General features: G+C 40.9%; 1 protein-coding gene across 1 annotated transcript; it reads left to right on the forward strand.

The window, feature by feature from the left end:
• The first annotated feature begins 1,653 nt into the window (after positions 1-1,653).
• On the forward strand, positions 1,654-14,058 carry IYD (iodotyrosine deiodinase). Its single transcript, XM_063391870.1, has 5 exons — positions 1,654-2,027; positions 8,182-8,373; positions 10,360-10,519; positions 11,724-11,880; positions 13,569-14,058. The coding sequence occupies exons 1-5, from the start codon at positions 1,847-1,849 to the stop codon at positions 13,749-13,751; spliced, it is 873 nt and encodes a 290-aa protein (XP_063247940.1). The 5' UTR covers positions 1,654-1,846; the 3' UTR covers positions 13,752-14,058.
• Positions 14,059-14,697: the final 639 nt, after the last annotated feature.

Raw genomic sequence — 14,697 nt, forward strand, 5'->3', positions numbered from 1 at the left:
CTCTGATGGATTTATGCAGTCCTTCGGCTGGTTCTGGGCCACCCTTCTTACACAGATCCCAAATATTGTCTTTAAGGACTGGTACCTACAGGAACTGGAAGCCTGTGTGTTGGAGTAGGATGCAGTGCAACATAAATACAGGAAAGTGTTTATTCTGTATCTGAGCTGGGCAGTGGAGGATGCCTAGCTTGGGTACAAGCTTTGAGGCAGTTTCATTTTGCTTCTAAGCATGTCTGGACAATATGTGCACAGCTGTGCAATTTGCTTGACCTTGTCCTTTTAACACAAGGAGCTTGTATCAGAAGAGGATACATGTGTGGACTGTCAGCCAGACTATCATTGTGTGTGGCCAACCAGTGTGGTCACACATTCCTCTTCTTGTGCAGCAGCCTGGTCATTAATCTGTGCTTCCCAACACGCAAACCAATCCTAAAGGCAGCTGGCAGCATCTGCTGGGGCATTGGAAGGTAGGGAGCCCTTGGAGTGACAGTGTCAAAAGGGACCAGTGCTGCAAAACTGGTGGGGTGAGAGGCATGATGGTGGGGTATGGACTTAGAACCTGTCAGGATAGAACCTATACCCCAAATTCTCTCTCCCCTTTGTGTCCTGGTTTCCATGTTGAGGAAAGGCGACTGCAACAACCTCCTGCAGGTGTCAGCTGCAGTGCTGACATTCCCTGGGGCTCACCATGTCCTGGTATGGCTACAGTCACAACTGCTCCCACTTGTCTTGGAGCTTATTCAAAATGCAGATTATCTTGCCATGAATGCCAGAACATCAGAAATGGCCTGTATGGCATGAGGTAAGGCTTGGCAAGGATGGTTCTTAGCAGGTTCTAGGAAGAGCTGATGGACACTGGTGACTGCATGCAGAGAGCACTCCTGCACCCTGCTCTCCAGCACAGCCCTCAGCACCCCCTGCCATCTGATATTTCATTATCAAGTATGTCCCAACAGCCCCAGATAAAGACAGCAAATCAGTGTTGCTGTGTTGGTTCAGTTCCCAAGCAGCTGGCTGAGGTAAAAATGGGTTAAACATTTAGACATTGACCATTATTGGATTATACCAGGATCCTATCAGTTTTTAATCTTTGATAAGATGCTGAAACATGGCTTTTAAATTCACTGCAGCTCTCACATATTTTTTGCTTCGGTTCTTTGAATTCTCCTTGTCAGTTCCCCCAGAACAATCAGGATGAATACAGGGCTTGTGAATTGTCTCACTCACGCTTTATACAGAGGCAATGCTGCCCCTATACTTATCTGTTCTATTGACCCGTTGACATAGCTGAGGGTGGTGCTGCAAACTGATTTGCCATTGGTGATATTCTGAATTCCTGGGATACATGTAAAATGCTCATTTTATGAGTTAAACTTTGAAGAGGTGCCATTAGTTTTTAAAAGTCATATTCCCACTTGGCTCTTCTCATAATCACTGTTACAAAGAAGATTACTGGGATGACCATAACAATAACGAGGGAGAAGTCTTTTGTTTTAGTCTGGAGTTTGAAAAGACCTTGGGGTTTTTAAATTTATTTTATACTGGACAGCATTTAGGTGTATGCTCAGTGTCTCTGCTTGCTGTTTATAAGATGTTTCTTCTCAGAAAATATATAAACCTTGGTCTGGGTTTTTTTTAACTGCAGGAGCTGTTTATTAACATCAGGAGCCCAGCACGGATTAGATAGTGGGGGCGGTGTCTGAAAAGTAGAAGCAAGATAAGGTGGAGGACTGAACCTTGAGTCCACCCCTTTTTGCTTCCTGCTTTGCTGCTCTTTCCTCTTCGACCTCTCCTTTTCCGTGAGCAGCTACTGAACTTGGAAGAAAGGCTCCACATTTCCATAACCATGGCACTCTTTTCTTCCCTCACACCCGTATTTATAGCCATTATATGTGTTTTGATTGGAGTAATAATGAAGAAGACGAACGGAGAGAAGGAAAAACGTGACACTAAAAACAAGCATCCATCTCGCCCGTGGGTGGATGAAGATTTAAAAGATGGCACTGACCATCCCTTAGAAGAGGAAGGTAAGAAAAATCTTATCCCAAACACTTTTGTTGTTTGAATTTTATCTGCTGATACAAATAAAGGAGGTGCAACCTTCTGGACTTCTCCACAGTGACAGCAATGCTCTGTGCAACACTGCTGCTGTGCCCTGAGCTTGTCAGCTCCCAGGAAAGAGGCAGTCCTCATGTCATGTCACTGTTGGTGTAAATCTCTGTTCCCTCCAGACCTCATAGATCAGAGGTCTAAAAAAATGTATATATAAAATACCAAAAAAAAGTATATATAAAATATATTCTCAGAGACTCCTGTCTGTTCCTCTGTACAGCAGATTTGACACCTATGGGGGACTCTATGGACAGTGTAAGGAAAGAGAACAGATCCTGCTGAATTCCCCACAGTCTCTTCCCAGGCCTTATTAGTGTGAGCAAAGGGAAGTCCTGAGCAGACTGTTTCTTTCTGCAAGTCATCCCAGTTTATCACTCAGTGCTATGTATTTGGTCTCAGCACACATAAAAAGTTGAAAATGGGTTTATTACTGTTTTTACAAAGGTCCTCCATTTGTGGCTTCTGAGAATGTCAATGACAGATTTGCTGGGAGCTGTGTTGATCAAATATTTAAGAACAAAATGTGGTGGTGGTGGTGATAATCTGTTCACTCAGCTGCCTGCTTGAACCTGTACAAAATGCCCTTTATTTTCATTAGCTTTTTCTGATTCACAGCTTGGACAAAAGTCTAAGCAAAAAATGTACCCTTCCTTTCTCTTGCTTCCTAACTATCCTCCATAAACTCACTTTATTTCCTAGTGAAATAAAAATCTACAGAATTCTGTTCCTATCAATTTTTTAAAGTTGTAGTTAATGTAGCCTTTTTTTTTTTTTTCTCCCTCAAGCTCATTTCAAAGGCTTTTTGAGGGGTCTATCTGGGTGATTTTTTCCCCATAATGACATTTTTCCTCAGTCTGCTTCTAAGAATCTTAAACCTATGTTCTTCTGCACATAGACCTATTTCTAAGAACCATTAGAGCTCTTTTCTCAGTTTTGAGTGTACTTTGAGCTAGTGTTGTTTATCGGTTTCTGAAAATAGTTGATACCAGGAAGGGTTTAAACCCTGTTGACTATTTTCCAAATATATAAAATTTCTTTTAAAATCAGTTCACATGTTGTATCCTCCTTTGTTCCATGCAAAATAGATTCTGTATAAAATTATCCCATAATTTCTTTGTCACTAATGCCTTACTACTTCAGTTAAATTGCTGCAAATTAGAATTCCTGTGGGTAGTTCAAATGATAACCTCTGAATTATCATCTTGGATTATAGTTGTTTCTATCAGTTAAAAAATTTAGATTCCCTCCATAAACAAACCTATTAGCTGTTATCAAGGAGCCTCACTGCCACAGCTCTATTCATAAAATTTTATTCTTTTATGTGTTAGTTGCTTTCCCTGTTATTCAGGTGCTGAATTCAAAATTGTACTAGTTTAAAACTGCTTGCAAAAAAAAAAAAATTGACAGCTGGACATGTTGGTACTAATGGACAATTTGTTGATACTAGTATACAGCTAATGGACAGGTAGACACGTTGCTAAGTTCTATTTGTTTTTAAATAATACTCAATATACTCAATATATTTCTCAATATACTATGTCATCCAATATTAAATTTTCTTGCTATTTTGCGTTTAGTAACAAATAATGATCTTTCCCCTTATGGTGTGTGATTCAAGCCAAATTCTTTGTAAAATAGTAATTTCTTTTATGTCTAAAAGTAGTAAAATAATTTCATCATTCATAGAGAAATTTTTCTTCAACAAGGGAAAGCCCAGCCTAAGTGAGAAGAGCAGCAAGGAGGAGAAGAGCTAGTAGGGATCTGCTACTTTGCTAAAGCTTTAATTGAGGATCAAAACATGTTAACCTTGTTGTCAAGTGTTAAAATTTTCACTGACTGCACTAGATGCTGAAATGGAGACATGGATGCAAAAAGAGATTTTTTTTAGTAATAAAGAATACTTTACCTGCTGTGTAAATTCTGCTATTTTATTAACATACCTTACTTTATCAGACAAGCTCAGTTCTGCTTAAATGTCTCAGGCTGTCCTGTGTTTAAAGATTAAGTTCCTCTGAAGAGAACTTGAGTTAGGAAACATGAAACATTCTTCAGGCCTTGTCTAAAGCTAGACTCCAGGGCTGCCCCATGTAAACAAGCTGAATTTTCAACAGCTCACTGAATAGGAAGGGGCAGCTGAAGACCAAGTCTTTTGATTCATGTCCCTGACCAAAGCAAGATCTATTTGCTGAGAGTGAAGCACTCTGCTACGAAAACAGAAAAGCACTGACCTTACTTGCAGCCCCATGAGCCTTCCCTGAAGTGGCACCCTCAGGGATGTTTCCCATGAGAAGGACATACCTTTGAGCAGCAGAGCATTCAGTGTAAGTAGCTGAACTGCTTGGGCAGACTCACTAGGGGCACTTACCAGCAATGAAGGGTAGAATGGTGAGGGCCAAGTGGTCCTGAGCTTGTCTGTGCTTTCCATAGCTAAAGAGATGGATGTTTCTCGGGGCAACCTGAAACCCAGTCCTTTTGCTAAGTGCAAAGCACTCAGCCCATTTGTTTAATGCTTTAACTGGCAGTACTTCAGATTTGTTTTCATGCCCATCTATCCTGTAGATTTTTTCTTCATTTATAAGATCCAGAATGAGAGGTTGTTGTGCTGTGGATTGGCAAGGACACTGATGATAGACTCTGCTTAAAGACAAAGCAACACACAAAGTCCCAAATGTCCCATTTCTTCTGAAAATGCACTGCTGGTTGCTTGTGATACTCCTTACAATAGTTCTGTCTCACTAAAAAACATTTATCCTCTCCCCAGTTTCAAAGACTTCCCATATCTTAATAATACTGACATGGATGAGGCAGTAATTTAAACTTCCTTTCCAATGACAGTTCATGTTTTGTATCATTTAGGAACACAGGACTTAGATGGACACAATGCATCATCTGTATCTCCCTGCTGCTGCAGAAACATCCAGCCTTTGTCATCAGATGAATGAACATCAAAACTGGACTTCTGTGACCCCTTTTCTTCAACCTTGTTGAAAGGCTGGTCCAGAATTTCTTACTACGGGTTAAAAACCCTCCTCTATCTTTCTGTCTGCCCAAACTTATTAAATACTACTGTATACATATTTAGCCCGTTCCATCCTTTTGATTTCAAAGGATTCTCTTCCAGCCCTGGTATATACCCTCCTGTGGTTTATGGACAGCAATCAGATTACCTCTCAGATTTCCTTATACTAGCTTTTCTTTATATAACAGCCACTCTATTTCTCTTGAGATCATAAGAAACCTTCTGCAACTACATTCCAGTTGAGGTAATTTTCACAATATTTTGATGCTGGGTTCTGTCTTCCAGGGTCTGTGCCTCTCCAACTTGCTACTTCTTTTGCTTAGGATCCCTGACCTGCTCTTGAGATTTCTGCTTACCACTATTTATAACCCACTAGTAGGGTAATCCATCTCTTTTACTTCCCTATTAGTCACACTCAGTTCAGGGCTGGATTCCCTACTGGGGTTCCTGTAGTGGCCCATTTTGCAGCAGTCTGCCATTAATCAAGGAACCACAGGGTCAGTTACCCAGCATTTAAGACCAAAGATGTGAAAACTTTCTTTACATGCATTTTTTTTTCTTATGCATGTCTTTACACTGGAAAAGAGAATTAGAGAGGAATTGTATGCTTAGGAAGCAATTCCCTAGAGAAGAAACTTGTTTGGAAAGCAAATGCAGTAGGGATTTCTCCCTACTGGGATTTCTCAAGGATCAGTCTCAGGACCAATTTTTAATATTATCTAGTGGTCTCTGCAGAAGACCAAGGAGAGTAAAAGTGAAGTATCTTCATGACATACAACCCTAAGCCAGCAACACAGAGAAGTGTCAGTGTAGGTAAAATAAGTGGCCAACAGAAGTGAAATGACAACTTATTGTTTTCAGTATGAGTTTTTAATTAAGAACTCATGCTTCAAACTGAGGTAAAATTTATTACATGATTTGCAGGCTGATTATAACCTCCCATATGGACTGCTGGGAAGAACATAGTCATCATCCTAAAATGTATCCAGAGAGAAGTTTCTGACAGAGATAGAAAAATAGTACTTTAAAAATGAGATTCCATTTGGGATGTCTGAGCCAAAACCATTCCAGATTTACTTAAAAAGCAGGAAGCTTGATGACTACTATAAATGGGCAACAGAATTGATGGCAGCCTTGAGAATGTGGCTAACAAGGCAATAGACTTGCTAGCAGGATGTCTGTTGTCCATCAAGTGGTGGAACACAAAAAGATATAAACAAGACATGTGGTATTGTATAACATGACCGTACAAACAGGAGTATGTCTAAACACAGCAATGAGAGATATAGAGAGCATGCACTAAACAGATGGTGCTGATAATGATTTGAATTTAGCATATGGATAATGTTAACTGTTAAGAAAGAATGGTAGACACATGGTAGAAGAGAATATATAATAGATTAAATTATTTAAATAAAATTGCCAGGAGAGTTTTGGTTTTGTGTGTCAGTTCTTGCACTTCTAGGTTTTTCTGTTTCAGCCAGTGTTCCCATGTTGAGTGTTTTGAGGTTTTCCATTCTGATTAGCCACCTCACCTATGTTCAAAATCTTTGAAAGGACATTTCTTTTTTCACCTTATTAAGTTGAACTATCTTGACCAAACAGCAGCTTCACTTCTCTTCTACTTACATGGGAAAACCCTCACACAACACAAACCAGGGAAGCACTCATCACTATCTTACTGGGTATAAACCACAAAGGGAATTGTTATTATCCCATTATCAGGAGGCATCCTTTTACTTTTGAGCATGCAAGATGATCACAAAAATAATTTTTACAAGGGCTCACTGCTTTCCCTTAACCTGGAGCCAGACTATGACCAAGAGTGCTTAACACAGGCATGAAATGCTAAACAAAACAAATTTTCAGGGTGAGTTCTTTGTACCCAAAACGAAATGTGTGTTGTTTGGGAACCAGAACTATTCCATTTAGATTCAATTTATGAAACTGGATTTATTTCACTCCTTTGCACAGGCTGAACCACACTTGTGAATATTTCACTGCTTTTAAAATGAACAAAAAAACAGCCTGGTCTCTAAGGCAACTGCATACTACTAAAACACAGAAGTTATTGCTGTTTGAATTTGTGCTGGAGATTGCTTTGATTTGGAAATAATAGCCTAATAGCTACAGAAAAAGAACTGGAATATTTTTTCCTGACTCAGTTCTCTGTAGGAGATTGCTCAATACTATTGACTAGTCAAAATGTAGCATTTAAAAGGTTTTAACTTCCACATCATAGCCTCAAAAAAATTTGCTATCTGTGCTGGTTCTAGGAATATGGGGGAGAAAGAGGCCTCAGAGACCACAGAAGATTAATTTTGTGATATAAAAAGACAGATTTCAGTGAAATGGAGAATAATTTTGAAATCTTAAATTAAATGCAAGAATCACAATATCCTACATTTGATATGTTGTTATCCTAAGTATAGATGCCTGAAATCCATTTCCTCTTATGCTGAAAGCATCAGGAAACCAAAGAGCTTAACCACAAAGTCACATTTCTGCAGAGCCAAAGCTTGCAATGCTTCTGCTATGAAACGTGAATATGGAAGAAGTTGACATTCAGCTCTTCAGAGGAGATTTTACACATATTGGTAGTTAAGCTCTCTCCTTAACTTCAGTAATTGAATTGATTTTTTTCCTTATTAAGCAGCTCAAGAAGGAACACACATGTTCGCATTTACTTGCTGAGAAAAGTGGGCTGGAAGCCCGTCCACTTTTTTAGTGCTGTTTCAGCTTATAACCCATTTCTACAGGCAGGCTTGCAGGCTGAAGTGGAGAAGGCAATCACTTCTTTGTGGATCACACTTGCTAGAGGCAGCCAGGACCCTCCTTCCTCTTGGTATTTAAGCAAAGTGTTTATTCAATGGCTGGAGCTGGGCGTCAAGGAGTTGTGTCACCTGAAATTTAGGCTTTGCCTTACCAGTGGTGTAGAAGTGCAGTGTATGCCAGTGCAGGACAAGGTGCATTATGGTGTGAATACCAAGGATATCAACAGCATTCTCCAGCAAAAAAAATCCCTAACCACTTGTATTTTCTTGCAGAAGGTGAGGAGGAGTGGCAAGGACTTGAGGAAAATGTTGCCCATGTCCCCTTCACTGGCGACCGCTACTCTGAGGCTGAAATGATTAGAAGGTCACAGACATTCTATGAGCTGCTGAATAAGAGGAGATCTGTCAGGTTTCTCAGCGATGAGCCAGTCCCCAGGGAGGTTATCGATAATGTCATCAGAACAGCAGGTAGGTATGAGTGGTTCAAGGTCTGGGAAAGAAAAAGGATCAGCATTGCACTTCAGCCATGTAACTGTGAAAAGGTGGTGTGGAAAAGCCAAGGGAACTGGAATTTTGCTTGTGGTTTTCCTGGATTCACCTGTAGGTGGAAAGAATTAGCACCTCTTGATTGATCGGAAATTACTCAGCTTGAACAACTGTATATCGGAGACTGCTTTGGAGTACTCCCAATTCCTTTGTATTTGCAGTTCACCCATAAGGGAATAAGAGTATTTCAACAGCATGAAACAACTTCATTTTCAACCTTTAAAAGATGTTATTTAAAACTAAATTTGTCTGGTTTATCAAGACATCTTTCAAATAGAAATATTGAAGTGTTTTCTCAAAAATGCCAAGCCATGTGTACTTCACATGATTTAAAACTTAATTATGATCATATTTATCATGTGTGGGTTTTGGTTTTTGGGGTCCTCCCACAAACAAATAGATTAAATAGTCTCAGCCATGCAAAATATTTCAGTTGACATAAATGGTTGGTGCTTAATAAAGGGAAAGAATTTCAGTCTAGAACAAAAAACCTTTTCCAGTCCTTGCAACAGTAGTGTCAGACCCCTGTTGCATATGATTGGAGCGTTATGCTGAGGACCCTAATAGAGGTTATTTGACTGAATGTCAGAAATTGATTATCTTTGTTGTTGTTGAGAATTTATGTGTTTCAAATCATTACCGTCATGTCCTGGCCTAATCTCATCTCTGCTTTACTAACATCGACTTCAGCCAGGAGTGGTTTTGACCCTCATGATTTCTCTAATTCTATGAGCCAGCTGCTGCTACTATAGAAAATATTCCCCAGCTGCCTTAGAGAAAAGTTCAGTAGCCTTTAGCAGGGTTAATAATCTAAAGAATCTCCACATCTGAAATGCATTATTTTCCCTTTAAAAACTGTAAGCAGCTTTGTTACTGCACTGTAACGAGTCTCCATCTCCCTCTAATTAACTAGGAGTCATTAAAACACTGAGCATGTTTTGGCAAATGCAGCAAAGCAAACAAGCCTGGCGTGCAGATGAAGCACTTAGTAACCCTGAAAGCTTTGGGCTGTGTGGAGAAAAAGAAAACAAAGGGAAGCATGAATGCCATCAGTTTTTACCCAAACCTGAGGAGAGGCAAGGTTCACAATATAAAAACATTTTCATGTATCAAGAGAGTTCAAGCTGCTTATTTAGTGTTTCTTGAAGTAAAACAGTCCTTAGTATTGCATGCAATCAAGTTCTTCAAATATTTTTAAATATGTATGAGGGACCAGAGAGATCTAAGCAGTCTTCTTAATCTATATATCTATGAACCTGTGCAGATATATATTCTTCAGCTTCTGGCTTTTAGCCTCTAGGCAGTTAAAATATTTCTCCAGTGGTGTTGGTGGGTGAGCAAGTACAGATTTAATATGTGTACACCTATAAACACTAGCTGTATTTGGGACAACAAATTCAAACCTGTACGCTCTATGGCATAAGTCTGTATTGTACAGCTCCTTATCTTTGTCAGTCAGTGACAGATTCCTGCAGGGGGTCACTTAGCCTTGTTTTGCTGAAAGCCACTATTTTCACCCTTTAGCTAAAACCATGTGTCAGAGTTGGCTGTTTATTCAGACAGAGCTCTGCTTTTGGTACAACACTTCGTAATAACATTACTGTGTTCATATATATTGCACCATATTACTGCCTCATCACAAGAACCACCAAAAAAGGAATTTTTTATAAATCCTTAACAATGGTAAGATGGCAGTATGAAAGGACTAACCCCTGCTCTTCAGTAGGATTTCACATTCTCTGAGAAAGAAATGAACAGGATTGTCTGCCAGAAATTAGTCCTTTTCTTCCCATCTTATCCACTTGCTTTCACATTGCTAAGCTGGTCAGCCTGAAAGCTCACAAGGAAGAGCTGATATCTCTCACTGCCCACCCTCCTTCCTTTACTTTTCCCTGTTTTTGTGTGAAGGTACTTCACCTAGTGGGGCACACACTGAGCCCTGGACCTTTGTGGTAGTGCAAGATCCGGATTTAAAACATAAAATTCGTGAAATTGTAGAAGAAGAAGAGGAAATCAACTACAAAAAAAGGATGGGAGACAGATGGGTTAATGACCTGAAAAGATTGAGGTATGAAAAGTCAATTACCTAAGGGATGTGAAGACAGACGTTGTTTCAGTGTAGGAAAGACTTCTATAATTTTCTATTTCTTCGTCCCTCTCATTTTTAATATTTTTCTAAAATCCATGTTTTGAAACAAAAACTTATAAATATGTATAGAATTGTGCCTTGGTGGCTGGTTCATAAAATTACTTCCAGTAAAAAAGATTACATGCTCTTTATTTTGAAAATTTTCCAAGCACTTGGCTCCATCATTATTTTTTCCTATGTAACCTCTACAGCTGAAACTCTTGTCCCAGATTTTTTGTGTTATTTTCCAAACAGTCAAGCTCCCAAAGTCACTGGAAGCTTTGCTACCAACTGGGTAAGCCCCAAGGCTTGTCCCTATCCAAGTGCTGAATTATGCAATATTTAATTGTTCCAAATGTCCTCCAAAGTCTGACTGACTTGCTTAACTTCACACAATGGGAAGATGCCTACTGAGTCTTGGCTTGTCAAATGGAGCATGTGCACAAAGCTTTGTAGGGTTGAGTTGCTCTACTTGTTTGATAATGTTAGTATTTTTCAGGTGTTTAGGTGCTATGCAATTTTATGTGCTATGCAAACAACCAAATGCCAGAGGTTCTTATGTTTTCAGTGAGAACAGTAGAAAGCACTCATTTTCATGTCTAAATCCTTTATCACAATTGTCATTTAAGAAACTGGGAACCAAATGAATTGTAAAAGGGATGAAATACCCAGGAACAGAATAGCATTTTTTGCCATTGGAATATATTTAGGCTTAGATCTTAGACAAAAAATTTTTGAACTTTTCTGACAGCAATCTTCCCTGTGATGACAAAAGAGTTGGCACTGCTGGTAACAAGCAAATCTGCAAAATTCCAAGAATTAAATAATCTCAAAGGCAAATGCTCATGAGGCCAGTTCATAGATAAGAGGTCAAGAACCATCTCTTATTTGTATGCAATTCCACTCTTCAGAGTGAGCACATCAACCCCTCAGCCAAATCTGTTAAAACTGAGAACTCTATTCAAGCTTTTTTTTCTTTCTGAAATGTTTCTATTTAAGCTGATAATCTTTTGCAGTAAATGTTTTAAGTTTTAGTCTACTGCTATAATTGTCATGTACTTTAGTGTCCCTTTGTAGACAGTAAATGTAACTTACAGGAAAGTGAAAAGATTGCAGAATAAATGTCTTAAACATTCTTTTGCAGAACAAATTGGATCAAAGAGTACTTGGACACTGCTCCGTATCTGATCCTCATTTTCAAGCAGGTATATGGGCGGCTTCCAAATGGCAAAAAGAAGACCCACTACTACAATGAAATCAGTGTTTCCATTGCCTGCGGTATCCTGCTTGCTGCACTGCAGGTGCGTTGACAGAACCAACATACTGTGAGTCAATATATTAGCTTGGATTATGTACCAAGACTGTTCTGCCCAAAGAAGAGTAGAAACTAGTTTAGATTTTAACATTTTCAGTCTTCTGGATCACTCCAATTCCTGGCAAGATGTCTTAGTTTTCAGTTTTAAAGTTATTCTACACAGGTCTACATCTGCAAAGGTGATTCCTATCCTCAGTACCAGTTAACAGGAAGAAAAATATAACGTAGCTTCCAGAGTTGTCACTCTTCTCTCGGCACAGGCTTCAGCCCCTGTGGTTTCTGCCTTATGCTAACAGGGCTGACAGGCTCTTCAGACTACCCAAGCACGACTGTGCAGTGCCACACTGACCCCTTCTTTTCAGTAATCCCTATAAAACAGCTTGACACCAAACCACTTTTAGTATACAATGCTGGAAAAAAAAATTAGGGCATATTCCACAGAACAGGCTGTACTATTTCAATCAGTCCTTCCAAGGCATTTCTGAAAGTGAACTGATCTCTAAAGCTCAGCATGTTTGACACCAGCCAGTTAGATTTTCTCAGTGGTTTCTCAGTGCTAGGTTCTGCTTCTTGTATCTGATGTACTCATACAAGTGTTAAATAGAGAAGCTATTCTGATAGTTAACCTGGCCTGTCAGCAAGATAACAGCAAGGTGCCTCATCTTATATTGGCCAATTTCCTGCCAGGCACTGCCCTTTCTCCTCCATTCTGTTTTGAATGACACTTTCTTTCATGCATTGCTGCTCCTCAGGCACCATTCAGCACCATCACTATTAGCTCCTCTCCTCTTGAGGAGATCATAGAGATTACTTAATGTGACAGGTGCATTTCCTGGGCACCTCTCCCTGGCTGACTTGTATCTCAAAGCCTCCCAAAATGCTTGCATTGCATAGACAGAGAGACTGAAATCCTCATGTGTGGCTCTCAGGAAGCGACTCATGTGGTCATACCTTGGATGATGTCAGCTCTTTATTGTTTGCCCAGATTTTTCAGGGGTTTTGTGAGATTTTTGAATGAGAGGAAGAGTGACACAAAAATAGACTTATTTTGGGATTCTGATGTAATCCGTAACAATGGCCACTGTGAGAGATGCCAACAGACTCCTGTGACAACTTCTGAGGCAGAGCCTGTGCCCCCTGTCCCGAGGTACAGCTCTTGAGCAGAAACTTAAATGTTCACAAGGCTGTAAAGGCATCTTCCTGCCAGCTGTACGGAGGCAAGAACTGAAAGAGTCCTCTGTATGGGCCAGATTGTAGAATCATGAAACAGTTTGGTTTGGAATGGATGTTTCAAGATCATCTAGTCCAACCACTAGCACCATGGGATGACATTCCAATCATATCCCCACAACTGCCTCTCAGCCTCCCTGTGGCCATGGATTCCCCATCACACACAGCACGGCAGGCAGGCTCTGGCTCTGAAGCACACAGACATGGCAGGCAGACTGTGCTGTTGCTGCGGTGGAGAAATGCTCTACTCTATAAGCAGAGCAGGCATCTTTTAAGGTGCCACTGAGGCAGTTAGTAAATCAGGTGTTCTAAAGCATGCAGCAGGTCTAACGCAGCAGCATTTCTGGACTAGCTGACAGAAGGATGTGCCCAGGTGTGCTGGGAACCACCCCTACAGCTAAAGAGCACAGGCCTCTGTCTGACTGTCGCTCTGTCTCGCTGCAGAACGCGGGCCTGTACACAGTGACCTCCACGCCCCTGAACTGCGGCCCCCAGCTGCGGGTGCTGCTGCAGCGCCCAGCCAACGAGAAGCTCCTGCTGCTGCTCCCCGTTGGCTATCCCAAGAAAGACGCCACCGTGCCTGCGCTGGTCCGGAAGCCGCTGGAAGACATCATGGTGCTCATGTGAGCCCAGTGCCAGGAGGAAGGAGAGCATCCCTGCTGACAGCTGAAGTTGTCACTGCTGTTTCTGTGCATCATCCCCCTATGTCGCTTTTGTTCTGGCTGTTTCTGCATCTCTATTTCTTTTAGTGCTAGTAATCTACTAACAGCAGTGAGCAGTCAAGCACTGTGCCTTGGACATCTGCTGTTACCTATCTGACCAGGGCATTGTTCCAGGGGATATGTGCAATGGTGTTTAAAAGACTTTCATCACTTGATTTTTCTCATGCATTGTGGGGACGAATCTCTTCTTGAACTGGAATATATACTTTTGTGGTCGCCATTACACAGTTATTTTAACTTAGGAATTTTAATGAAGGTTGTATTAAAAGATATAAAGAAGTCAAACTGAGCTGTCCTGTCTTGGTCAGTGTGTGCTGTTTAAATGCTCCTTCCCCTATAATGTGTTCAGCTGTGTGTAGAAAGATGCTAATTTTCCTCCTATATAATAGGATTTCTCTACTTGATTGATCTAAAAACTTTCTCTACACCAGGCTTTCTTAAACTATTGCATCTACAAGTGTCTTCGTTTGGGGGAAATTTAGTAGGAACAAAGTACACAAGTAATTTGCTTGTTACCATTTATTTATACACGTTCCAGGCACAGTTAGATCGTGTGGTAGCTATCAACCCTGCCCCCGGTACTTCGCTGCTTCCACTGGAAGAAGTTCCAGAGGGAACTACTGTTCTGGTTATCCTGTTCATGCTTACAGCTACACCACTTTAACACCCTGCAGCTGAAACTGCTTTGGAGCCCCTGACAGGTGAGAGGCGCTTCCAGCCGGCCCCAGCAGGGATCCAGAGCGGATGGCGCTGCCGGAGCCGGGCGGGCAGAGCCCCATCGTGGGGCCGCGGCTCCCGCCCGCCCCGCCGGCAGCGAGAGGGGAAACGCTGAGATCAGAGACGCGCCCTTC

This window comes from Prinia subflava, chromosome 2 (assembly GCF_021018805.1).
Source record: "Prinia subflava isolate CZ2003 ecotype Zambia chromosome 2, Cam_Psub_1.2, whole genome shotgun sequence".
NCBI lineage: Eukaryota > Metazoa > Chordata > Aves > Passeriformes > Cisticolidae > Prinia > Prinia subflava.